Source organism: Elaeis guineensis, chromosome 5 (assembly GCF_000442705.2).
Source record: "Elaeis guineensis isolate ETL-2024a chromosome 5, EG11, whole genome shotgun sequence".
NCBI lineage: Eukaryota > Viridiplantae > Streptophyta > Magnoliopsida > Arecales > Arecaceae > Elaeis > Elaeis guineensis.
Genome location: NC_025997.2, coordinates 131,691,514 through 131,704,926, shown reverse-complemented (window position 1 = coordinate 131,704,926; position 13,413 = coordinate 131,691,514). Strand labels below are relative to the sequence as shown.

The 13,413-nt window shown below is 39.3% G+C and overlaps 2 protein-coding genes across 3 annotated transcripts; one reads left to right on the top strand and one right to left on the bottom strand.

Annotated features, from left to right (window-relative positions):
- Positions 1–1,723: 1,723 nt before the first annotated feature.
- Positions 1,724–3,160, bottom strand: LOC105046305 (L-type lectin-domain containing receptor kinase VIII.1). Its single transcript, XM_010924861.4, has one exon. The coding sequence runs from the start codon at positions 2,980–2,982 to the stop codon at positions 1,930–1,932; it is 1,053 nt and encodes a 350-aa protein (XP_010923163.1). The 5' UTR covers positions 2,983–3,160; the 3' UTR covers positions 1,724–1,929.
- Positions 3,161–6,358: 3,198 nt separating this feature from the next.
- LOC105046306 (uncharacterized) lies at positions 6,359–12,626 on the top strand. 2 transcript variants are annotated; one of them, XM_073258663.1, is made up of 6 exons: positions 6,359–6,676; positions 6,821–7,076; positions 8,061–8,270; positions 8,343–9,003; positions 9,116–9,222; positions 12,371–12,626. In XM_073258663.1, exons 1-6 carry the CDS (start codon positions 6,503–6,505, stop codon positions 12,541–12,543), a joined length of 1,581 nt encoding a protein of 526 aa, XP_073114764.1. In that variant the 5' UTR covers positions 6,359–6,502; the 3' UTR covers positions 12,544–12,626. The 2 variants fall into 2 exon arrangements, with proteins under 2 accessions (XP_073114764.1, XP_010923166.1); XM_010924864.4 differs by lacking the exon at positions 12,371–12,626 and adding an exon at positions 11,401–11,623.
- Positions 12,627–13,413: the final 787 nt, after the last annotated feature.

Here is a 13,413-nt window from a genome sequence, read left to right as displayed (position 1 = left end):
CAGGAAAATGATGGTTACAGCAAATGGAAGAGAAACTTGATGAGAATAAAATGGAAAGAATGTTGACAAATCAAAACTGAAGTTTCCTTTTGTTGCACCATGTTTCTTAAAAGCAAAAGATCATCGGAGAACAATCTTTTAGCTTTGGTTGCTCGAAATATATTTTGGCTCCATCCCAATTCTCCAAATAAAGATGCTTCAGTAGCTCAAAGTATAACTCAAAAAAGTAACTCAGCTAATTTCGTTGTATTTTCCCATTGAATTGGTAGCCTGAAATGTGCCACATAATGAAGAATCGTGAATGGTGCAAAGCAGCTGAATAATGTTTTTAATTGATTTTTCTGGGTTACGGTATTGCATTGCTCTTCGTGAAACCATTTATTTCATAGAGAGGTTGTTGCAGATTAAAGAAAGTTGGTAAAGTTTGGAGTTTGCCAAACCAAATGCACTGATACATTCAGTCAGTAAAAATGTTTCCTTTAATAAAGTGATTACATTTTTAATATGGACAGGGAAGAAAGTTGCATATAAAGGAGAGGAAGAGAACTTTTTTGAGCATAAGAGTTGAGTGTGTAAAAAGCAATGCTTGCAGGGAAAAATCAAAAGTCGAATGCTTTCCTAATTAATAGCATTATTCCTCCAGCAATAGAAATGAAAAACAGAGCAGGGGAAACACATTTTTCAGCACCGGTATAATCATATTTAGATCTGGATATTCTGAGAATATTAGAAAAGATGGTGGTATCTTATTGCAGAAGCAATGTTCCAGTAGTCTAGTAGTACCCTGCTTCGGTAGATTTCAGGCTGGTGCCAGTCATGCTCTTTTCATTAAGCATACACAGTCAGCTTCTAGTTTATTCCCTTCTTGAAAATGAAGCTAGATGGGATTCCCCATCCTTCTCACAAAAGAGAGTGATATCTTTCTTTGTCTACTTTGCTTTTCCTGTGTCTGTCCATTGTTTCGTAACTTGGCTTTCCTTGGATATGGATGCATTTCCTTGTATCAGTCCTTGCCTTCTTCTTGATGCTTCTTTAGCATATCTTAATACAGGTCTGAGAAAAGAATCAAATATAACCCAATAGCCCAACTCTCTAGTCCTTTTCCTCTTTATATAGGTATTGCCTTAAATTGACAGCAACCAAATCCTTGTTCCATCTATGATATCTATATACACACACTAATGATAGGTTCACATCAACTAGTCCCTCATGTATTGATTTTCACATGAAGAACCAATATCTTTTTCTTTTTTTTTTCCCCCCTTTTTTTAGAGAAACGCAAAAACAACCTTTTTCTTCATAGCTGGTAACAACAATATCAACACTACTCACCACCTGCCCAAGGAGAAAAAAATTCTCACACGGCTGTATCATCTTGGTATCCCCTCAGCTTCAAGCCTGGATCAAAAAAATCAACTAGACAAGGTGATGCCAAGTGAACAGCTAGTCATAGATTGAACACCAAAAATCGTATGTATCCTTGAGCTCGAGCTGATGGTAAATGCAGTGCTTGATAATTGAGGCAAAAAAGAGTTCCCAGACTAACCTGTCAGTTCTTGTTTCATGCTCACGGATAAGAATATCATTGTAGTGAATTGTTTAAAATAGTTCTTAAGCAAAATGAGGAAACCATTGCAGTGAATTATATCAAGTTCTTTAAGTTGGAAAAGCTGTTCATGCTGCCATTGCTACTGTTTTCCGAAATCAAACTTGAACTCCAAACTTGTAGACACAGGGACCTCTAGTTCATACATCAAAAGAGAATGCAAATACAACAGTTTGATTTCTTGATGGAAACTATAGCATTTGAGGAAATTTGCCACAAAAGCTACATTTTCCATCAGATCACAGAAGATAAAATACAAAGTGGGATAAAGATAAAGAAAAAGAAAAATATACAAGACAGACAACATTTTCACCTCCAAGCCTCTACTTCTTAGCATCGTCTACACCCTTCTCTCCAACAACCAGCTCAATCTGTTGATACGCAACCTCCACCGGATGCACAGGATACTCTACCGGAGCAACCGGGCGCCGGGCAATGAGGGCAAACCAGACAAACATCGCAAAGAATGTGACCAGACCCCCACAAACCGCAGCAAACGCCATTGCTATGAACACACCCCAAGGATAAGTCCTCCTCAGATGAATCGGAGGGCTCTCACGAGCCTGCACAGTGACTGAACCAGGATCCAGGGGCTCAGAATGCATCAGGTACGGAGCTCCTTGTTTAACAGAAAAGCTCCACGAGTAGACACTGCTGGTCTGAGTGGAGTTTCCACTCGAAGAGCTGATGCCTACCAGCTTCTCCTCCCTCTGCAGCACCCTGGACAGGTCAATTGGGTAGGAAACCAGTGGACTCGGCGGCCTCAAAACCCTCGATTTGCTCAGCCTCACTTCTAATCTCTTCGAATCCCCATCATAATCGATCCAAGAATGCACCTTTTCTCCACCATTCAAGACCAGGCTGACGTTGGAAAGGTTGCTGCTTTGCTTAGATATTTTGCCACTAACTTCGATCCCGATGTGGCTACCAGTCTCGGGGCCCGTCAGTGTCGCAAATTTTACGGCAGTAGCACCGGGTGGAAGCCCAACCTGCAAGCCATTGGTCGATTCTTTCAGAGGAGAACTGCTCGGGGCCAAGAAGAAAGCCAAGCCCTCGCCACCGCCAGGGGAGGAGACGGAGAAAGCGAAGTAGGTCGAGAAACCAGGGTTTCTCCCTAGAAATCTGACGGGTTTCCGGTACACGACCCGCCCCGAGCTGGAGACGGCGGGCCGCGTAATCCCGACTACAGAATCGCTGATCTCGGCGTCGCCGTACAGAGCAATCACCGCATCCAAGCTTCGATTTTTCTCGAACCGTTCGAAGCGGAAGGAGAAAGCGCGGTTTTTGCCGAGACTTTCGCAATGGAGGCCGGCGAACAAGGCAACGAAGAGGACGACGAAGAAGGGGGAGTACCTGGAGACGACCGAAAACGCCATTCTTCTCCTTTCTTGGGCTCAGCTCTGTCTCTCTCCCATATAAGGTTAAGGTTTCGACCCAGATTCGAAGATTTGGGAATTAGGGTTAGGGCTCCAAGTGCCGGGGTGGTGGGGAAGCGGGGGGAATAATGATGCGAAGCCCCAAAAAGAATCTGACTGACACTTCTGCAACGCTTGCACACCCGGGCTGACTTTGAGGTCAAAAGTGGGAGACGGAGTCACACTTCCGTCTTGGATAATGAGATCTCAGCCGTCGGATGCAGTTGATCGGAGGGGTGGAACGCAGAGGGCTGTTTGCTTTTCGCGATGCCTGTGCTTTATCCCAATTCCCAAGCGCCACGCTGCTGCCAGCGAAATTTTGGAGGATCTGGTGTCTGGTGTGCCACAGCGAATAGGGTGCCCTGGAGCTGATAGCGTGTCTTATTCGGAGGGGGTTGGGATCGGCTGTGTTCTGCCTTTGGTTCTAGCGCGGACTGGGTGTGTATAGCTGGTTTAGTTCCAGTGTACTAGCGGTTGATACGATTAGCAAACAGGGAACGAACAAAGTTGCACAGCTTGCGATGCTTGTGCTTTTGTGCGCGCTTGTGAAGGTATTTTGTGCATTTTCCGGCGCTTGTGAAGGTTGTTTGTGCATTTTCCTTGTCATCGTCCCATTGACATCGACTGGTGATCCCCAGGAGGTATACACGGCGGTTGGGCAGAATGGTGTTATTCGTCTTTTCGGTGTTTTTGGTTCGCCAGGCTTCGGGTGGATGGTGGATTTTGCCTGTGTTATTCTTCATTGGTAGGTGCAACAGAGAGTTGGAGATAATTTTAGCCCGTTAAATCACCAAGGGTGGGCGTAAGTTATGGGGTTTTGCCTCAGTTACATATTTTTGAAACCGTTCTGGATCCAACTGTCTCGATTTAAGATTTCAGTCCAAGGAAACCGGGATTCCTGGTGTTGCCGGTCATCGTAACCTGACTAATCCTGCTCTCCCTGTGGGCGCACGCGCGCGCGCGTCGTGGGTTTTTTGGCACGTATCGAGAGAGACCGTCGGTTTGAGGATAACACACGTGAGATACGTCTCCTAAAATTTGGGGTCTTTGCCTAAATATGCCCTTTGTAATTTTTCTTTTTTTTTTTAAAAGCTTGAGGAGAGCCACTCCTTTGTTCTGAATCGTTTAAATTCTAGATTTAGCACTCTGTATGAATTAATTCTGTAAACCTATCTTTCGTTGTTCAGTTTCAGTAAATTCCTCGAGCAATCCTTCTCCTCTCCTTTTTTTTTTTTTTTTCCAAAAGAAAAAAAAAAAGACTTTGTCATTTTGATGCCTGAGATTTTTCATTTTTATAATTGCTACCATGAAAATGAATATGCATCGAAGCAAAATACCTAGTCATTTTGATAAATGGAGTGCTGGAAGCTTATAACTAAAACAAAAGCGAGCGCACAGTGTAACTTGGGTTTCTCGCATCAACAAAACAAATACATATGTCCATGAAATCAATTAGGACATTTTAAATTTATATTCAAATTGTAGTCGGATGATGAAATTTTCAGGCTAACTTTTGACGAGAACACATATTGATTTGCCTGACTTTTATTTAAGGGCAAGCAAAAAGGAATGTATCGGCCAAAACATTGAATAATAATAATAATAATAATAATAATAATAATAATAATAATAATAATAATAATAATAATAATATTATTATTATTATTATTATTATTATTATTATTATTATTATCCACACATATACATATATATTTATATATATAATTTTAATGCAGTCAGAATTGGCTATGCTTTTCCATGTATATATTGCACATGCCTTGCAATAGTTCACGAGCTTTCACATACCTATAAGGTTGGATCATGAAAGTTGTAGAAATATAAAACTCTTAATCATTTGATGCATTAACGTGTCTTGTTTTGTTAACATTAAGCCATCACATCATTGAGGTTTAGCAAGGCAATTTTCTTGAGGTGGTGGGTGTAGGGAGTCCACCTTTGGAGTGTCAAGATAGAGGATGATAGAGATGAAAATTAAATTATATCGATGATTAAAATCTTCATAAATAATTAGGAGATGAGGAGGTGCTTGATATCATGAATCACACCATCAAGGTGGATGATTGCATCCATGTGGACTATGGTGGTAAAGTCAGCTTGCTTGACTCGGTTTGAGAGGTGAGGGCTTCATTTTGGGGATAGCCGATGGTGCAAAGGACTTAAAGGAGGGGCTGGGATGAGGACAAGGAGGGAGGATGAGGAGAAAGGGTGAGTTACTATCAACTTAGGATCGTCTCTTTATGTCTGAAGATGGAGTTGTCAAATGCTTTATTGATTGCACAGGTTCACTCGGAGCAATTTACATCTTTTTGTTGGGTTTTTTTACTCGGCAAAAATTGATGTTTTGAGTACCGGGCCAACTTAGGTAGATATAGTGTTGTAGCTTGAAAGAAATCTGTTGTGCACTGCGGGTGGTGTAGAAAATTCGATGTAGAGCGTATCATCTTATCCCATCATTTTACGTAGTCATCACTTTTCAACGTCCATTTAATACTTTGCATATTGGCTTTTTCGTTTAAAAATTTTGTATGACAAAAATATTTCTATCTTTTTGAAAAAATTATAGCATCTTATGGCATATTATAACTTAAGATGTTATAATATGGCTCAGGATATCATAATATGAAAAAGATATTTTTATCCAACTACTTTTCAACATGTATTTAATACCTGCAGATTAGTTTTTTTATTTAAAAATTTTGAATGACGAAAATGTCCATATTTTTTGAAAAAATTATGACATTCTATGCATATTATGATATTTTGTATTATATTATGATATCTCATGGACAAAAATTATGACTTTCTAGATGTAGGATGTCATAATATGGATATAAAATATCATAATTTTACCAAAGAACAGAAGTATTTTCGTCATATAAAATTTTTAAACGAAAAAATCGATTTGCAGGTATTAAATGTGCGTTGAAAAGCAGTGACTACGTGGATCAATCAGATAAGATAGTGCACTCTATGTCGGATTTTCTACACCACCCGTGGTGCACAAAGAATTTGCCTATAGCTCAAATGGCTTAATTGGGATAGGCTCAATTGGGCTTCAGTCGGGACCAGGCTTAGGCTCACGTCGATGTTCTGCCAGGATTCTGAGACCTAAGCACCGTCCGGTGCCCATAAAAGATTCTTGGATCAGCATCAGGCCCAGGCGTGGCCCGGACTAGGCCGGCCCGATTCCAGGCATGGGGCTGCCGGCTTGGCATTTGGCGGGCCCCCAATGTCAACGGGGGACGGAGTGCGTGCACTGCGTATTTTAAGCCACGATTGGGTTCGCCAGCCGCGCTCAATCTCTTCCCCGGTTTTATTTTCCCTCCCAGAATCCCTCGGTCCCTCACCATTTTTCCCCAAATATTCGTTCAAAAATGTCCCGCTTGTTGTTTTACCTGCTCTTCTCCTTTGCTATAATAATACCAACCCTTTCTCCGTGGATCCTCCACTGGCTGCCGCCATGGCGAAGCAGCACAAAGCCAAGAAGCCAGAGATTCTAGGGAAGGGGAAGGTCACCCCCGTCCAGATCGCCTTCATTGTGGACCGCTACCTCGCCGACAACAACTACACCGCCACCCTCTCCGCCTTCCGAGCCGAAGCCTCCGATCTCTTCTCCAAAACCAAGGGTAAAGAGGTACGGCCCCTGATCCAATCTCTCTCTCTCTCTCTCTCTCTCTCCCTCTCCCACTCCTAGATCTATCTTTTCTTTTACTTCTTCATGCTTCTCCCGTTCGGGAGTATCTATTAGATGGATTGTCCTCATGACCGCAATTGACAGGTGCCGAAAGGGTTGTTGGGCTTGGGGGAGATTCTGGACGAGTACATAAGCTTGAAGGAGCAGAAGGTGATGGTGGATCAGGAGAAGCGGAGGGTGGAGATGGCGTTGCAGGGCATGCAAGACGTGATGCGGGCCTACCACTCTTCTGGAAATCCCGCTCTCCCTCCTTCTCCTCCTCTCCTTCCTTCTCAGTTTATGGCAACGCCAATGGCGTCAGTTCTTCCGGCCTTATTGCATACTAGTGGGTCTCCTCCAGGTTCGATTTTTCGACATCTAGTTGTACATTGACCGTTGCATGTTGTTTCATGGTCTGAGCACTCTTTTTTCCTGTTAGCTTCATCTAGTTTCTCTTCCACGCCTTGCAACTGTTTGTTGTTTTGTTTTAATTAAAAAAAAAAAACTGTTATTGTCTAGATATAACAAGAGGAAAGAATGTAGCTTAGAAAGAAACAAGAAGAAAGAACCTTGTGGCAAATAATTAGAATTCGGAGGGATGATTAAATGAGCCGCTGCGTTATCAAGAAGTTCTTCAAACCCATTGTAAATAACTTGTCACATTTCTGTTTCCTCCAGTTCGGTGTCGCTCATGGTGTAATAGGGCATCAGTTCTCTCGAATGCATACTCTAAAATCTTTGTCTGAGTTTATATTAGTGTTGTAAGTACAATTTGTGCAGATTCAGAAAAGGAATCAGTCAGGAAATTGGTTGTACTATTATAAGGGTCAGCACTAGGATCAGAGCATTGAGATTGCTTAAAATAATTAAAAGAAAACGACATATTCCAATTAAAGTGTAATGGCTTTATATTGCATTTCGTTGGAGTTCTTGGATTTGGTATATTACTTATTGTCGTTCCAAGATAAGCTGCATATGCTGGAGCTCTATCTTTCTTTTCGTAGTGCATTTGTTTTGGTTATATTTGTGCATTATTTTTCTTAATGTTTTGCTGTCATATCTCGATTCACTAATCCTTGTGACATGACCAGGATAATGTGTTACATGGACTTGATGTAACAAATTTTCACCATAAATTGGATTGATGTGTGCAACTGCTATTTAGCATTATCATATCAATTATACCCTATCAAATGAATGTTCTTCACACTTAATTGACATGAAGCAAATAGGAAGTGGAAAAAAAAAATAAACAGTGTACTGTTGCTTATGGGTTGTGATACTTACGTAAAAATGTGCTAGTTGTGATGCTTAATGGTCAAGGTTCTTAATGATACATTTGCAGGTCATGCGGTGGTCAGAAGCCCTGTCATGAATACTGCACAACAGCCCATTGTGCCTCCACGTATAGAAACAGAACCTAACAATAGTTCAACTCCAATACATAATTCTTCATCTGCTAACAAGAGGAAAGCTTCAAAGTCTGCTTCCAAGGTTCCTTCAGCTCCAAAGAGAAAGCGGACTGAACCATCAACTAAGTCCTCCATGGTAGAAGGTGATACCCAAAGTCCTAAACAAATGCAAATACCAATTATGATTCCTTTCTTACCGTTTTTTGTTCTTTCAGATAATGTGCTGATCTCAGATGTAACATGCACTAACAGTAGTCACGAGACACAAAAATCAGCTGTTCAGTTAACATCCAATTGCCTGATGATTAAATCTCCAGCTCAAGGATATTCTGTTGCAAAGAGCTTATTCAAGCAATCACCTGATTCGCAAACCAATTCTTCCCCTAAAACCCCTCCACAAGCACTTCCTTCTCAACCTGACAAATTTGTCACTCCACCAGAACAGCCATCCTTTCAAAAGACTGGTGTGATCAAATCTCAGGAAATCGCTTCGTCCAAAATATCCTTAGTTGCTTCTGAAACTATCATAGTCAGCCCTCTCAAGGGTGCAGGTTATTATGCTGTTGAGAGGAGCTACCATATTACTTCGCCCTACAAATCAAGTCCAAGGAAGCTGAGCAAAAGAGAGCATGTAAAAGGGAAGCTGGATTTTGAAGAGCCTGATGTACTGGTACCAATGACTTCAGCAAAAACAGTTGTTGCCGATGGTTGTATCTCTTCAACAGAAGCAGAAATGCCAGGAAGTTTTGACTTTGAACTTCCAGATTTTGATATCTTAGATGGTGATTTCTCCTTCTCTGAACTTCTAGCCGACATGGATATCGACTTTGAAAGGATTCCATCTTGCCAGCTACACTCTGGGGATTCAATTTCGGGGTACAGCTTCTTTGAACCATTTATATGTTCTCTTGTAATACACTCTCCTCATGTGTTATTTTTGCATTGTTCTATACTTTCTAACTTGTATATTCTCTGCAAAATAATACAGGCCCGGGAATAATTTAAGCAGTGAATGTCTAGAAACAAATCAGACATTACCTGATTCTAGTCTGTCAACATCAAGTGTTCTTTCAGAGAAGGAAATGAGCATTCAAGGTAATGAAACATCTCTTTTATGACAAGCTTTCATATCTTTACAGTTTTTGTCACTAAAATGCTCAGCTTGTTACCCTAGAACATACCTATTTTATCCTTCACGTTCTAACAGTGTTAAAACATATTTTATTGTGCATTTATCTTTTATACCAATAAATGTTACCTATTCTTTTTTTCCTCCTTCATGCGCACCATCTTTATTTGCTAAAATGGGGGCAAGATCCATTATTTTAAATTTAAAAACTTTTGTTTCAATTTTGCCCCATAAATTTACAATCATTTTCTTGACCATGAATTTCACACAACTAAATCTTTTACTTTATAAAACATTTTTTGAGAAAAAAAACATGCTTATTCTTTTAAAAACATTTGTAGTTAATGCAAGCTTCTATAGTATGGGGCTGCTTCTCATAGCTCCTCTCTCTCTACATGTTTGCCATATTAATGTGAAAAATCATATTTGGTTGGTTGCAAACTTCTGCCCTTCTCCTCTGTTTGTCTTTTCCTTTCTTGAGTGCCTTGTGATCTCTCATGTGGTACCCAAGAGGTGCAAGCCTCTCATCATGCTCTAGCTTATGTTCTACCTAGGAAAAATTAAAACTTCTTTCAACCTTTCCCCCACCCTGAGAAAAATGGAGGGGGAAGGTGATGCTTCCAATCTCTTTCAACCTCATTTCAGAAGGCGATGCTTCTAGCATCTTTCAACCTCATTTTGTTATTGCTGCTTACAGTGAGAAGTGGAGGGGTAAATGTAAATGCCTAAAAGAAAAAACATTAGTAACTACTACCATGAATATAATGACCATGCAATGCTGTGTCTCTCTCTCTCATATTATGTCACATCTTTTATCAATTCCTTATTAACATTATTTCTGAAATGCTAACTTTTATTGAAATTCTCAAATAACTTAGATCTCCCCATTCAAGCTTCAACACAATAAGACAACATGCTAGACATGTCTAAAATCTTCAATCAAGGTTTAATTATTTTGATTTAAAATTAAACAAGTATTTTACAATCATTTTAGTGTGTGTGTGTGTGTGTGTGTGTGTGTGTATGTATGTATGTATGTATATATCTATATATATATATATATATATATATATATATATATATATATATATATATATATATATATATATATAAAATTAGTTTTTGCTTTGTTTTCCTTCAAAGTGAAAAGAAGAGCTTTGATAGCCTAATTTGAATTACCTTGTACTATATAATAGTCCACCATGCTGAACCATGAACAGTCATGAATAATTCTCCTCGCACACTTTTCCAAAATTGTCCTACTTTATTTATGATTTTTTTTTCTTCCCTTTCAATCAATGCTTTTCCACCTTGGGGCAACAGCGATCTTGATGCTTGACCAACCCTGCTTGTATTGCCCATAGGGCTTTCAAAAGCCCATGCTCCTAAGGAGATGTGTAGCCAATGGTTAGTTACTTAGTGATCCATTAATACGTTATTACTAGAAAAACTTGAGGCTTTTTGTTGTTGTTTCAAGTTTGTTTCATTGCCCTTTAAAGGGAAAAGAATTTGAAGCTACTATCTGTATTAATACATTCAACTATCTTTCATGATAAATTTTGATTATCTTATAATGCATATACCTATCATTTTGTTAAGTGTGCCTTAAACTCTTTGATCCACCCTGCTCCATGATTTTGTTTGAGAAATTTGGAGAAGCACTGGCAATGAGGATGCGAGCCATGGCACCAGCCAGAGCTCATGCTTTTCGGTTGGATGAGATGCGAGACTGGAGTGCATGGGGTGCATATGCTGGCCACATGGGTTGCTTAGTCTTGTACACATGGGTTGTAGGACCCAAACTAGTTTTCTAATGCACATCTATTTTTCTCTCTTGGAAAAGTTTGAGATTGAGGTGCAGTTGAATTAAGGTTTTATTTTTGTACTCCATCCTTTTGATGATAGTGGGATTTCTTCTCCATCCTTCTTTTTGGACGTAGGCTTGTGGCCAATCCACTTAAATCTGTGCGTGTGATGTTTTTCCTTTATCTCTATCTTCTTGAATTTCTTTGTTCTTATTTGGTTTTATTGAAATCTGTTATAACAAACTGGTATTGGAGCCATAGGTTGTCCAATTAGATTTTGAGATTACTAAATTCAAGTTTGAGAAAATTGATCCCTCCAACAATTTTGGTTTATGGCAGATTAAGATGCATGCTATTTTGAAGCAATAAGCATTACAGAAGTCTTTGTTGGGGAAGGAGAAGATGTCCAATACTTTGACTGATGAGCAGAAGGATATGGATGAAATAGTCCTTATTGTGATTCCATTGTGCTTGTCTGATGAGGGTTTGCAGGAAGTCTCCAATGAGAAGGTGACTGCTGGTCTGTAGCTCAAGTTGGAGTCCTTGTATGTGATAAAATCCCTTACCAACAAATTGTATTGGAAGCAAGGTTTGTTTATGCTGCATATGGTAGAAGGTATATTCATTAAATCTCATGTTGTTGAGTTTAACTCCATGATTATGAATATAAAGAACATTGATGCCTAAATTGATGATGTCAAGTGTATGCGGCACTTGAGATTTGCCCTTCAGGGCTTATATGGAGAAGGTGGAGAGATGTTTTATTATTCTGTGGTGTAGCTTGATGAAATATAAGTCAAGGTGGAGATTTGTTTAGTGTGCCTTGAATTTTTTAATTTATCCCTCTATTTGGAAAATCTGGAGAAGCATTGGCAACAAATGTGCCATGGCCCATGTTGGTTGTGCTTCTTGCTGCATAGGATGTGAGATTGGAGTCCATGGGCACACGTGCTGGCTGTATGGGTTGCGGGACCTGAGCCCAATTTTTTTTGATATGTATGTATTTTTGTTTTGTTAGGAAAGTTTGAGACTAGGGTGCATTGGGATTAGGGTTTTGTTGAGAGGGTTTTATTTTTTTACTTAATTTTTTTGATTATAATGGAATCTTTTCATCTTCTTCCGTGGATGTAGGCTTATGGCCAGTTCATATAAATTTGTGCGTATTGTTTTTCTTTTTTCTCTACCTTCTCAAATCTTTGGCTCTTCTTCGGTTTCATTGAGTTCCATCATAACACTTTTCATTTGCTTCTTAAGTAAAATTTTGCTTTTACTATTCTTTATTCTGGTCAATTGTATTCTATGTCAACAGTTTCTGATGTTGCAACCTCATTAAGATCTATAACAAAGTGCATCAGAATTGTAAGTCCAGGTAAGTTGTTCTGTCTAGCTGTTTCTCTCTTTGAATTTATGCTCAGTTTTCAAGTCACTATTGTCATACGGGGACATTCTGGTATGAATTTATTTGCAGTTAAAAGCAAGTGAAATTGTTGTTTGAAAGAAAACCATTCACCAGCAAAAGCATAACTTGTCTGCATCTGATCGAATATCTGACTTGTGTGTTAAAAATGTTAATGATGAGAGCAGATTCCTCCGTTTTCTAACTCAAGTGTTTTTGCCATTTAGTTATTGATTGAGCCTGCTGTACATATGGTCCATCACTTTCATCCTGTCTTGTGAGCCTAGATATGGGCTGTTTGTTGTGCTTTCTAACTTAAAAAGGTTTTTAAAGTTGGTAATCCAGCTTTGGAGAATCATTTCTATTTTATGAATGTTCACTTGCGATTTCTTGCTATCTCAATTGATGAAAATAATTGTTCAGTGAAAATAGTCTGCATGTTTTCCGAAAACATGCACATTATTTTCACATAACAATATTCCCGCTCCCTTTCTGAAGCCAGAACGGAGAAACAATTAAATCACTAATATTGATTAATGAATAATTTGTATTCTGGTTAAACTTAAGTGAAAAGCCTGTAATAGTTTTCCTGCTCCTTTTCTGAGAACATGCCCATTAAATTTGACATGTCATGTCTTCCATTCGCTCACCATGGAATCGATGAATCATGTTGTAATTATATGAGTGTGCAAATGTCATTGAGCTTCATCACATAATGATTAATTAGTGGTGCTTGAAAGCTGTCCTCTTTTTCCAGCCATACGCTTGCTGGTTAAAACTAATTACTATTTACATCTTTTCCTCAACGGCTTCTTTGTTATATACATTCTCCCAGACGAATGAAATAAGAGAGCCAATCGGAGAACATGAGAAGAGTTCCTATAGAGGTCCAAGGTTGTATGACTCGACCAAAAATTTTGAGTAACATTCTCTCCAGTATTATTGAGGGGCTGAAT